This window comes from Anguilla anguilla, chromosome 11 (assembly GCF_013347855.1).
Source record: "Anguilla anguilla isolate fAngAng1 chromosome 11, fAngAng1.pri, whole genome shotgun sequence".
Taxonomy (NCBI): Eukaryota; Metazoa; Chordata; class Actinopteri; order Anguilliformes; family Anguillidae; genus Anguilla; species Anguilla anguilla.
The window spans coordinates 20,382,981-20,395,912 of NC_049211.1; the positions used below are offsets into that span (position 1 = coordinate 20,382,981).

General features: G+C 46.0%; 1 protein-coding gene across 2 annotated transcripts; it reads right to left on the reverse strand.

The window, feature by feature from the left end:
• Positions 1 to 43: 43 nt before the first annotated feature.
• zhx3 (zinc fingers and homeoboxes 3) lies at positions 44 to 11,736 on the reverse strand. Of its 2 annotated transcripts, none has more exons than XM_035383357.1 (3): positions 11,716 to 11,736; positions 1,260 to 4,567; positions 44 to 661 (listed from the first exon to the last, which is right to left on the reverse strand). In XM_035383357.1, the coding sequence occupies exons 2-3, from the start codon at positions 4,378 to 4,380 to the stop codon at positions 651 to 653; spliced, it is 3,132 nt and encodes a 1,043-aa protein (XP_035239248.1). In that variant the 5' UTR covers positions 4,381 to 4,567; positions 11,716 to 11,736; the 3' UTR covers positions 44 to 650. The 2 variants fall into 2 exon arrangements, with proteins under 2 accessions (XP_035239248.1, XP_035239247.1); XM_035383356.1 differs by lacking the exon at positions 11,716 to 11,736 and adding an exon at positions 11,452 to 11,709.
• Positions 11,737 to 12,932: the final 1,196 nt, after the last annotated feature.

Sequence of the window (12,932 nt, forward strand, 5' to 3'; positions counted from 1 at the left end):
AATTACATTGGCTGATTATGGAGACATAAGAAAAAACACTCACTCAGTTCATGTCATTTTATTCTGCAAATAGTGAGATCTGTAAAAATGGAAACAAGCCTTGTTAAGTTTCAAATCTGGCAAAACTGACGATTTTTTTAACTTCAAAAATCCAAGATAAGAGTACAGCTGTGCTGAAGTACTGGTTGCTAAAAATGTAAAATACAATAAACGTATCCAAGACATACTTTGTGTCAGTCGTGAACAAAACCCCTCCACTCTGTTATTCCTATCATATACTCCAGTTTCCTGGCAAACTGTTCTTTCTGCAATGCCACAGTTCTCTCCGTTGGATTGACTTGGTCAATATCCATCCCATTTTTGTGCTCCACGTTGGCAGTTGCCCCTCCCTCTCCCCATCAAGAACTTTCTCTGCGGTTGAGTGGCCGGCCGTGCAGGAGGAGGTGGGCTAGGTGTCTCCTAACAGTTGCTGAGACAGATGCCCTGTTGGTACTCTTTCACAAAGAGACTTGAGAAGGGGCTAGGGATTATCTTTGGGAAGTCTGTCTCCAGTGATACTGTTACAGTCACATCTGATGTCATTTTGAATGCTCCCAAAAAAAAAGCCATCTTCTAATCCCAGATCTCATCCTTCTGCCACAGTCTACTCCTCAATCTGTCCCTGAAATGCACACATTAATAGTCAAGTCATCACAGTTGGAGAAATCAGTACTCTGACAGCTCCACTTGGGACAATCCCAGTGGTGTCCTCTTCACATCTGAGGAGTGGATAATATAAAACTGAATCCAGCACAGTAAAATAGCCCAGACCCCAAAACTGTTCATGCGGAATGGTGCCGACAGTGATGCGTGCCTGTCTGGACATGCTGTGCACAATATCTGTTGTCTGTTTTCTACAACATGCTCTCACATATAGGCAATATAAAACTAAAAAATGGCACAAACTCTTTTTCCCCCCACAATTTCAGAGTGGAGTGTTCTTACTGGGCTGACAAAGAGCTCTTGGATGGGCAGCACTTGTAATATTTTAGTCATTTTCATTGATATGGTGAAAGTGTTTAAGCAAGGTCTGGCTGAGAACACCATCACCATCCCAGCCTACGTATCATCTGTTCCACTAGGAAAATGGCACTGGCACACAATGACCATAACACCAAACTAAATTAATTGTATCCTAAATATTGTGAAATTGTCAGAAAATGTAGTAAGCCATTATTTCACGCACACAAAAACTCCCCTAAAACACCCCACACACTCACCTTGCTTGGGATTCACAGACTGGGAACTGGTGGCCAGCGTACAGTCATTGTTCAAGACCGCAGCATCAGCTGTTCGTTCATTCTGCTGCTCCTTCACAACCCTTTGGTCCTGCGGTACTGGCTCTGCTGTTGCTGCCACCTCGCTCTCCAGCAGCGAGGGCACTTGTGTGGCAAACCACCGGCGGACCTGCTCCTCGCTCAGCCCGCTGGACTCCACCAGCCCCTTCACGTGCTCCTCGTCCAGCTTCCCGTGGAGAGACAGGTGAGCCTTCAGTACCTTGGTTTCATCCTTTTTGTGGTCCTCCCTCTCCTCTCCCATCTGCTGGTAGCTCTCCAGCCACTTGAGCTGCCCGTTCTTGTGGCCATAGCGGGCATCCCCAAACCAGCGCACCACCTCTGCCCGTGGCAGCCCGGTTTTGGCAGCCAGATCATCATGCTGGGCGCTGGTGGGCCAGCGGGCACGTACAAAAAACTTCTTGAGCAGATGGAATGGGTCGGGTGAGTTCTTTTCCTGGCTGGAGGAGGTGGATGGAGGTGGAGTAATTGGGCTCTCCACCTGTGCTGGCTGGGTGCTCTCAGATTCAGTCTTTCCATTGGACTCTGTCACCTTGAGCATCTTCAGGTTAATTTTTATGGGGCTGACTTTAGGTGTGGTGCAGGAGGCCTCATCCTTGTGTTTCTCATCCTTGATGTCTTGCTGTGATGATGTCTGTGAAGGATCCTCCACACTGTGTTTTTCCTCTACATCCTTCTCGACGAGGTCGTCTTCCTCTGCCTTCTCCGCCTCTTCCTTCTTTTTCTCGGCTGCCGCCTTTTTCCGGCGCTCCGAAAACCAGCCGTCGATCTCGCGTCGGGTCATCTTTGTCTCGGCGCGCAGCCGGCCCACCTCGTCCTCAGAGGGCGAGGGGTCCTGGACAAAGCTGGCCTCCAGGGCACGCACCTGCTGAGGGTCTCGTTCCTTGTAACGGATGGCGGTGAAATCTGGGGTCTGTTGCCGTGGAGCTCGACGGGAGGGCGTAGGCGGGGACATCTGCTGCTGCTGTTGCCGTGGAGGGCTTTGTGCAGCCTGATTGGGTTTGGAGCTTTCGGAGGAGCTAGGGCTGTCAGCAAGGTCAAGCAAAGAGTTCCCACTGAAAAGGCCACCTACGCCAGAGCGTGAGCCCTTCAGGTTCCGGTAGTGGTAGCGTCGGTCACTGAACCACTTGCGCACTTCGCGCACGGTAAGTCCAGTGATCTTGGTGAGCCTCTCAACCTCCTCCTGCCCGGGGAACTGGCAACGGATGAAGCTCTGCTTGAGGGCGCTCAGCTGCTCCTGTGACTTCTTGTTCTTGTAGAAACTGGGGTCCAAGAAACTGTTGGGGAGCGTCCGAGAGCTGTGGCTAACGCCAAGGGCTGGTGGCTGCAAGTCAGTGACCTTGCTGATGCTGCTGCTGCTGCTGTTGCTGATGCTAATGCTGCTGTTGCTGTTACTGATGCTGCTGCTGCTGCTGCTGTTGCTACTGCTACTGTTGTTGCTTGTACTGCTGGTGCTGCTGTTATTAGTGCTGCTGTTAATGTTGCCACTGCTATTGCTTTTGCTGTTGTTGTTACAATTGTTGTTGAAGTTGTTGCTGCTGCTGCCTCCGCTAATGCTAATAACACTGGTGTTTCTGGTGATGCTGTTACTGCTAATGACACTGCTGGCAGAGCTGCTTGTAATGACAGTGCTGCCACTGCTACTGCTTCCAACTGTACTCACAACCATGCTGGCGCCCTTGTCAGCAACCAGAGCAGCGGCGGGCCTGGCTTGCATCAGAGGCTTAGCTGCTGCTTGGGGCTTTGGGGTGACCGCCAAGGCAACGGGGGCACTGCTGACTTGAATCCCGTTTGCCATCACTGGTTGGGTGACGATCACCCCTCCCTGACCCACCAGACTGCCCTGAAGTATTTGTGGGATGCCGCTGGGGCCCAGGGAGGCAGGCAGAACAGTGATGGTGTGTTGGGAGGGGTTGTGATGGCTGTGACGCTGCTGCTGCTGAGGCGTGGGGGGAGCCGTCTGTATGATGGTGTTGAACATCTTCCTGCGAGCGTCTTCAATCTCCTCCGGTGACCAGCTGATGCCCTGCTTGAGCCGCTGCGCTGTGAACCAGATCTTAATCTGCTCCTCCGGGTACTTGGTGACCACAGTGAGATAGCAGAGCTCAGCCTTGGTGGGGTAGGGGAACTTGCTGAAGGACGTCTTGAGGAAGCTGTTGGTATCCATGGCAGCGTTGTAGGTTGGGATGCTGCTCAGAGGGATCATCACCTTTGGTAGGTTTCTAGAACTGCTGGTGGAGGTTGACGTGGAGGCTGTGATGGGGGCTTGCTGATGAAGCGTCCGGTTCTGTACCATGGATACAACCTGCGTGATGGCTGTCTTCAGCACAGGCAGTGTTCCCGAGCTATTCACAATCTGTATAGCTGATGGGACAGTGACCTTACCGGGTGCTCCGTTGTGGACAATGGTGGGCACATGTGTCACTGCAGGCATGTCTTTCTTCTCCGCCTCCCTGTTGGTGGCAGAGTCCAAGGTCGGCTCATCTGCTGTATGGGACACAACAATTCTCTTGGGCTCAGACTTGCCCTTGAGCATCTTCATGATGGGTGTCTTGGTGATGGAGATCTCAGACTCCTTGGACCCTTCACCAACAACCAAGCTCTGCTCCACTGTGATCCTCCGGTCTCGCCTCCTGACTTGCAGGGTGGTGGCCGCTGTGCTCGGGTGCGCTCGGGCGTTGTGCAGGGCCAGTCCTTCGAATTTTGGAGTGGACACCCCGCAGTCCATGCAGTAGAAGCTGGGCTCAGCCCGGAAGTCAGGGTGTCCACTGTAGACATGGTCCAGGAAGAGATTTAAGTCTTGGGATTCAAAACCACATGGGCGGCAGATGTAAGTGCCTAAATCCTCTAGTGCATTGCCCCTGTCTGGCCTGGAGGGGTCAACTACCTCCTGTTCACATGTCTCTTCCCCAGAGAGAGAGCTGCTGTCCCTGCCTGGATGCAACAGACAGTCTGGTGGATCACCCTCCGGCTCCACCTCCTCTTGCAAGTGCATGGATTTCAGTGGGATCATGCAGGGGGTGGTGGATTTCCTCTTGCTGGCCATGGCTTTGAAAGACGCAAAGGGATGTGAAATGGCAAAGGGCTAAGACGTTTAATGCAGTCTGATGTTGTGCAGTTGGGTTTCCGTCAAGCACCAGCCATGGATAACAGATGCTGTGGGTGCATGACCTTCGACGATCTTTGCAGCTGGGTCCACAGTTCAGGTGTATTTTAAACGGCAGAAAAGACACCTATAGGGTGAGAAGGGAGAAAAAGGTTTATGAGAATTCCACATAAATATTTCAGAAAAAATGATTTGCAGTAAATGAAAGCTTTCATCTGTTGTCTGTTTGGTTTCAAATGGTTTACTAGCTGTGCCCATGATAACCCACTTCCTTTCAGGGATAGTTTGAAGTAAACCCCATCTATATGTTCTGATGATTTTAATCTTGTATTCACACCCTTCTCCAGGCAGGATGCAGGCTAGGGCAATAAGCTTCATCTCTCAAAGCTCCATCTAGGGAGAGCACTAAAGCTCTAACACTGATGGCTCCAGGCACGTGGCCTAGCCCCTGCTTCACTGCAGTGCAGATAGTATTCTGCCGTCTCTGCTATGGTGGGCAAAAGCATGCGGATCAGCCAAGCACACCTGCAGCTCCCGGAGGAAATAAGGTGATGGGGCATGCTGAGTGGTCTAGACAGAGGCACCCTTCTAAATAAGGGGTTTGCCGATGGGGCAGCCACTTGAGCATCATCTGGGCCCACTCTGGCTAGGGCAGCATAGTGGGTATACAGTTGAGGCCAAAAGTTTACATACACCTAGGCAAAGACATTCAAACTCAATTTTTCACAAAAAGATCGAGTAGACTCTTATCTGACGAGGAATAAATCAATCCATTTGTAGTACCCTTCGCTACAGCTCACCCATCTTTACACAGTTGTAATAAATATAGGTTCACAAATGTGATTGTGCCTTTGCGTTTTAACCGTGAGCTGAAATGTCATGATATGTCGGTGACAGAGCTGAATGTGCAAGCTCTGAGTCAGAATTTCCGCCTTCCAGGGTGATGTCTGCTCCAACCCACAGCCTTCTGTGGGCTGCATGTTTTTTCATGTTGAAGAATCTACCAGTAATTTTTTTTACAAAGAGGGCAGAGTGAAAGCCAACCATCTCAAAGAACAATGGAAATATTCAGTTAGAAATGGTGCATGACTGAAAATACTGTATTTACAATCATTTTTTAATCATCTCTGACAATTTGGCTGATGTGCATACTGAAGAAAACTCAGCTGTGAAGCCAAGAGAAAGACCAAAACAAAAACTGTTGATGAACAAAACTCCCGCATTAAACTTCTTTGTTGTCCTTTAGTAAGCAATAAACATAAATCATTTTAGCAGTCAGGAGACTGCTAAATCTTCAGTACAAGTTTCCTTGACAGAAATGTTCTTTTGCGTTGTTGCATTATATATATATATATATATATATATATATATAAAGTTTTCAAACACAGAACACAGAAACAGGACGTGTGGATCTGTCAGGGGAGGTTGGGTCTCTGTGTCGGCGCCTTTCTCTCTCCAGTGTTGTCTATTGTCTTTTCCCATGAGAGAGCCCGCCCAGTGACAGAGCGTCATCCATTCATCCCAAACACAGTTCTGCAATTTAAGTGCTGATCTAAGCTTCACTGCATGACATATTTGCAAAACATGGCTTAGCATGGATTTTTATTCGGTTTTTATCTTTGTTGAGACAAATGCTAGAACAGGGCCCAATCAAAGATCACCCTCTCACCGCTATCCTTAATTTTTCACTCCACCGCTGGCAATAAAAATAATCGCGGTCCTGGATCACCAGACTCTGTGAAGTCTTGCCTCACGACTGCCTTCCTGGCAAAGATCTAGGTCAGCGCCATCTTACTCTAATCCCAGTTTGCCACATCCACTGCACTCATTCATTCTGCCAGAAAGGTCGTGGTAAATTTAATCAGCCTGCCATTAACCCGCAGAGAGCAGTCGACGCAAACGGAGTAAAGGACCACGCAGGTCTGCTTTTTGCTGTTGCACAGTACAGGGTTGCTAGCCACCCACTCCTCCCCAACCTCTTTAACGCAAAACTCACTGATGATCAGCAATAGGCCTTTAAATAAAAAGCCAAATCAACTGATTTCATACAGTTTTGTATTCGCTAAATGAATAGTAGCAAATGGGCCTAAGTACATAGATTCACTGTAGTTAGCTAAGTGTTTCTCAATCTTGCTCCTGGGGACCCATCGTGTATGCTGGTTTTTGTTGTAAACATAGTAACAAGCTCTGTACTGCAATGAGCTGTTAAATGTTCTTTAGACACTAATTGTTCTTATTTAGACTTTCTTTTTTTCTATTTTTTTTACATCTATTGAAGGACAATTTACTCTCATAAAGCCACATTATGCCAGAAACGTATGGCCCAAAAAATAAATGTCTCAGAGTTCAGCACTCCAGTCACAGAAACTCAAGCTGTCACACGTCTAGTGAGCAGGCAATAAATCAGTTTCAAACTCCTCAAACCAGGAGTCAAGAGATTGTGACAGGCCCATAATACCCAGACAGGTTCATCTGAACCTACATAAGCATTTATCGAACAGCAGACCTACACAAACGCTCTACCCACAAGCTCTGACAACAGTCAAGTCTGAATGGCTTTGAATAACAATAGTTAAATGAAGCCAGGAAGTTAAATTAGGTTGCGTATTAAACGCGACATGAGTCCAGTCTGGAACCACACTGTGTAGACACAGAAAACTCATCTTTACCGCTGACTGATATACTGGGCTGGCTCATTTAAATGCTCTCTCACCAGGTGGCTCACAGTGAGTGCTGATATTGCTCTGTCTGAAGACTGCAAACTGCACTTCACCTGACACCCATCACTGCAGACAGCTTTTATCACAATATTAGGGACATAAAACCTTTTTTAAGTAAGACAGCCGCTATTGATTTTCAGGATCATGCTGATCTTTTGGAAGTACTTAATTCTCATAAATAACATTCAAATATATATGCTTATCATACCAGGGGATCATTAAGAGATGTAGGACAGAGTGAGAGTCTGCCTCAGTCAAGGGAACACAATGTTCTATTGTGGCCACCGTAAGGCAGCCAAAACAAAGATCAGCTGTGATGTTCACAGCAGCCGAGACTGGAGCATTGTTGTCATTTAGGTACAGGTCAGAGGTTTGGTCTGCAAGGCTACCGGCAGATAACTTGAATGAGTAGAAATCAACAATGGACTGAACAGAGACTAATCTGGATGACAGCACAGAAAACAGAAAGGCATATGACAATATCAGTGATGGTGAGGTAGACCCTACTGACTACTGATTAATGCGACTGGGGTTTTTTTTCTCCTCCTTCAAATCAGAAAAAATTGGCCATTGGTGTGGAAGACATGTTATTGCCCAGCGCTCCTCAGATGTGCATCAGGAGGTGTGGTCTTACCAAGATGCAAGGGTCACGTGACTAGCACAAAATGTTTTTGGGTGGGTGGCGTGTACCAACCATCACGTTTCTGAGCCTGAGGGAAGGGGGAAAGTCTGTGGGGGTTGGGCAGTAGTATTGTGGTTGTGGTGGTGGTGGGGGGGGAGTGAGGGGGGTGAGCTGTTGCAGAGGAAGCAGCGAGGTGTTTCAGCAAAGAATGTTCTACCCCAATAACCCCCTCCCCACCGCGATTGCACACAATCACTCCATCCCCTCCTCCTAGGCTCACTCAAAAACCTCTGGAATGTTCCACTCTGAACTGAACTGGAAATGGTCAGCCAGGGAAAGGCTACAGCTCCAGTCATGTCTGGGCTCCAAAATATTTCCTTTGCAACAAACCAGTATTCATTTTATAGCCATTATAACCATTTTTAGGTGTGCATTTCCTACCTCATGCTAATTCACTCACTCGTCCTTGTATTCAGTCAACAGCACCAGCAGCTGATCAGGGGTAAGGGTTCTGGGCATTGCAGCTGAGGGTTAGAAGTCTGAATATTTATTATCTTTAATAAAGGAATGGCATCCATATTGAGAAACCTACTATACAGCAATACAGATGTTTTGCAACAACAACAGACTATGTAGGCAACCTCTGTATATATTTCTTTGAAGAGTGTAAATTATTTTAATAGTCTTTTAGAACGAAAATCCTACGTAATGCAGAATATGTCTTGTCCTGGCAGTGAGCTCAAAAACATATCATGTTCTTTATGCCTCCATATTTACCCCAATCTGCCTGTACAAGCATGTGTTTGTGTGTCAATTATAGCAGCTGAACACTACAGAGAAGTGATCTGCCTATCTGCCTTCCTGACTAATTCTGAGAATGCTGAGACGCTAGCTTTTCTCTGAGATGCAGCTTGAATCCGAGTCATGCACTGTGCTCACGGTCTGTCTTTCTGAGCATCTGCACAGCATTCTTGGTGCAGCACGGAGCGCTTTTCTCTCTTTCTCCCTCCCTCCCCGCCCCCCTCCCTTCCCTGAGTAAGTTTGTCCTGGCCCGCTGGGAGACAGGTTGGTGTCAGCACTGGCGTGTTACGGTCTCCATGGCAACCACCACCCCCAACCCCCAGTTCCACCAACCTACAACACTCCCTCACTCACACCCATAAGTGCAGAAGTCAACTCCACACCGACGGGTTTCCTGACTCTCCCAGCCCTGTTTGTGCACGGTCCGCTGGGAGTGACGACTCCGAGCCCGAGCACTGGCCTGTTTGGCTCATGCGCCGTACGTGCCTCTTAGGTGTGGCTGACAGCGGGAGAGCGAGCTCGCGAGCGGTCAGCCTCCTCTCTCTGGCTGCCCGGAGCCCTGCCCTGCGCGTTCTATTTGTGTGACTGACTGGTTCGGCTCACTGGGGAGACGGACTGTTCTCTCTTTCACTTGGTAATTGGTGTAAACAAGCTCTGACTCTGCAGAATGGCCGCCCGCTGGAGCACAGGACAGTCCTGTGGCTACCGCAGACCAATACCGATACTCTCTCTCTCACTCCAACAGACTGCCTTTCCAAACACTGATTTTGTGTTCTATATTTCATATTCAAGATAGCTAAATGTCTCGGCCTATGACTTGCAGGTATTTATTTAGGCCAATACATATTTCAAAATCATTCTGACCCTTAATGTATTGTTTTTGATTGCACACTTAAATTTGTATTAAAGCCGAACTATACATTTGAGCTGTATGCGTTTTTTTTTGGTGAGGGGAATGACAGAATTCTGTAGCCAGCACTTCAAGCGTTAACATCGGTTGTTAAAAAGAAAAAATGGCGCAGCACCGTGCACTGTGCTGTCCAACCTAAAATGGCTGACATCACAGCCTCCTAACCAACGAGGAGCCACAATGTCGGCTCTTGCAGACCAAACCCTTTTGGCTCACAGCAGAGGGACTCTCTCTTTAAGCTGTTCTTTAAAAATATTTTGTAATGAATTTCACTTCACATTGACTTCACTAGGCTAGTCAGAGACATAGTGTATAACCACTAAAGGTCCAGAACACACAAAAAAGACAAAAAAAATAAACGTGAAAACATATAATGAGACCCTCGTAAGCTCTCATCATGCAAAGATCCATTTTAAAATATTTTATTTTAATTTCTCACTTCCATATAGCCTAGCTGTTTTGTGGACTGCTTTGAGGAAAAGATCTTTGGCTCACTGGTATCATTTTACCATAGAATCCATAGATAAAGTGCTACCCATGCCACTGTTTCTGAAGAGGCAAAGGGAGAACTGAGATGCCCAAAAGTATGAATAAACCCAAAGTCTCAGCCTCTGACTGGGGGCGAGAGACCTCTTTTCCCACCTTCCCACATTCAAAGGCAAACAGTGGCAGATTAGCAGAAGTACTACACTGGAAGGGGGGGGGTCTCAAACAATTACTGTGTACAAAGTGCAGTGCACCCCAAAATCACTCACCTTACTTTTTTAAAAACTGTGCAGGGACCACTGACATGTCGGTGAAGACAGCATGTCAGTCTCATCGCAGAACAAACTGGTTGATGTATGACTGGAGTGCTTATGTTATGTAGAGATCAAACAAGCTTTAGGCACAAGAAGGCTTTTCAAAACTACTGACATGTGAGGGAAAGCCAGATAAGTAAGGTTTAAAACCAGAACTATAAGTTAATCCAGAGGATCACAATAATGAATTGAAATGAAAAATAAATATTGCTCACAGCTCATAACCTGAAACATCCCTTCAAAACGATTTGATTAATGTAGCTTACATTAGATCAACCTTTATAGATGGATCTTGGCTGCAAACAACTTCCCACTTCAGATTTATAGGTGTTCCATATAATCTTATTACTAGCACTACTAATCTTTTACTAGACTAAGCTCTTCACACAGTTTAGCCTATATCGCAAAAAATAAATAAATAAAAAACACGCCCCTTTAAACACAACTGGAAAAACTAAATCGGAGTATGTCACGTTACGTATGTGATATTGAAAAAAGAGACCATAGGATATGGTAGTTAAATTAGCTATGGCAGCAGGACTGTTGGCTTGCTAACTTACATGTTGAAGCAATTAGTTAAAACAGGGAGCAAGTTGGCGAACATTAATGGTCAAGATTCCAAAGTTATCGAATTATTATATTAACAATGTGAAACAAATAACTATTTATTATTATCTCTGAGCAAGCTGGCAGCATAGGTTAGCTTGCTACAGTGCAATGGGACGTTATAAGAGACTGGTAAGGTACCTTTGTCTCAGGTGATACACCGACATTCAGAAACTACAGAAGAATCAGTGTGAATGAGCATCGGAAATATGACCGATGATTGTCGAAAATGTAGTTTCACAACGTTAACAAGCTTGCCTTTGCTGCTGAAGTTTCGATTAGTCATGGACTTGGCAACGGGACTATCTAGCTAGTTATCAACAATCTTGGCATGATGGGTTAGCTACATATCCCAAGGGGGGGCTATGTCTCCCAAAAAATAGAGTCTCGCCCCCCCTCTTACTGTCGCCATTTTACTCAGGCGACTCCATGTAGCTACGCTAGCCGCACTGCCCTGCACATTGGAGCAAATACATTTAGCAAGCTAGCACAACTTTGTAAAGGTAAAACTCTGTAACTGTGAACATAAGTTAACACTGGAAGTAAACTTACCTTGCAGTTGCTCCGGGAAAGATGAAATTGAAACAATAAATATGTGGCTAGGCATATAAATAAATAAATAACATACGATTGGGCTCCCGTAAATGCCAGTTGCGATGAGGGGGAGGACCCTCTCCCTTGAACTGCTTTGGGTACAATCTAGCACTAAACCCTACAGCGGCCACAGCGACAAGGTAGAATGGGCTCGCTGATCTTGTTTATTTCGAATCGATCCAGCCAGAAAGAGACGGGGAAAAGAAAATACGACGTACGTACCCAGGATAAGAACACGTGATCAAAAGCGTCACCCACCAGCAAAGCCCTCTCATCTGCGAGAGGTCTGTACGTTCTGACTGAAGAGGATAAAGTTTTGTTTTGGAGAAATAGAATAGACCCCGAAGTCATCACTAGGTTCCTGAAGTAAAAGTTGCCTTTGCCTATGCCATGTTGCAGTCAAAAGACGCAAGGTGCTATCATTTTGCATAACTTGTTAGATAATTACATCTATACATCTAACTTACTTGGCTGGGACAGTGTTGCAGTCTCAGTATTACTGCAGAAATGTAGAATAGTTTATGTTTTGTTTGTGAAATAGTGTATATATTTTTTTAAACAGTCACATTTATACATTTAGTGTATATATGTATATTTACACTAAATGTATTATTATGAGGCCATAATTATTTAGATATTGACACAATTTTTGTTTAGGCTCTATACACCAGCACATTGGATTTGAAATGAAACAATGAATATGAGTGCAGACTGTCAGCTTGGGAAGGAATTTACATCGATATTTGGTGATCCGTGTAGGAATTACAGCCTTTTTAAAATACATAATACCCCATTTACTGGGACCAAAAGTGACTGTAAAAATTAACATAATCTTAAATAATCGTATTTAGTACTTGCTTGCAAATCCTTTGCATTTGATGACTTCCTAAAGTCTGAAACTCATAGACGTCACCAGATTCTGGATGTGTTCCCATCATGCTCTGCCAGCCGTATATGGCAGCCATGTTAAATTCCTGTTTGTTTCAGGGGATATTTGCCTTCAGTCTTGTCTTCAGCAAGTGAAACGCATGTTCAGTTGGATTCATGTCAGGTGATTGACTTGGCCAGTCAAGAGCATTCCACTTTTTGGCCCCGATAAACTCCTTGGTTGGATTAGCAGCATGTTTGGGGTCATTGTCCTGCTGCAAGGTTAAACCCAGTCCAATGAATTTTGAGGCATTTGGTTGGACCTGAGTGGAAAAGCTGTTTCTGTACACTTCAGAATTCATCCTGCTGCTGCCATCAGCAATCACATCATTAATTAAGAAAAGTGAGCCAGTTCCAATGGCAGCCGTATATGCCCAAGCAATAACACAACCTCCACCATGTTTTAATGATGGAGGGTGGATGCTTTGGATCATGAGCAGTTCCTTTCTTTTCCACACTTTTCTCTTTCCATCACTTTGGTACAGGCTAATACTCTGCCCATAAGAATTTGT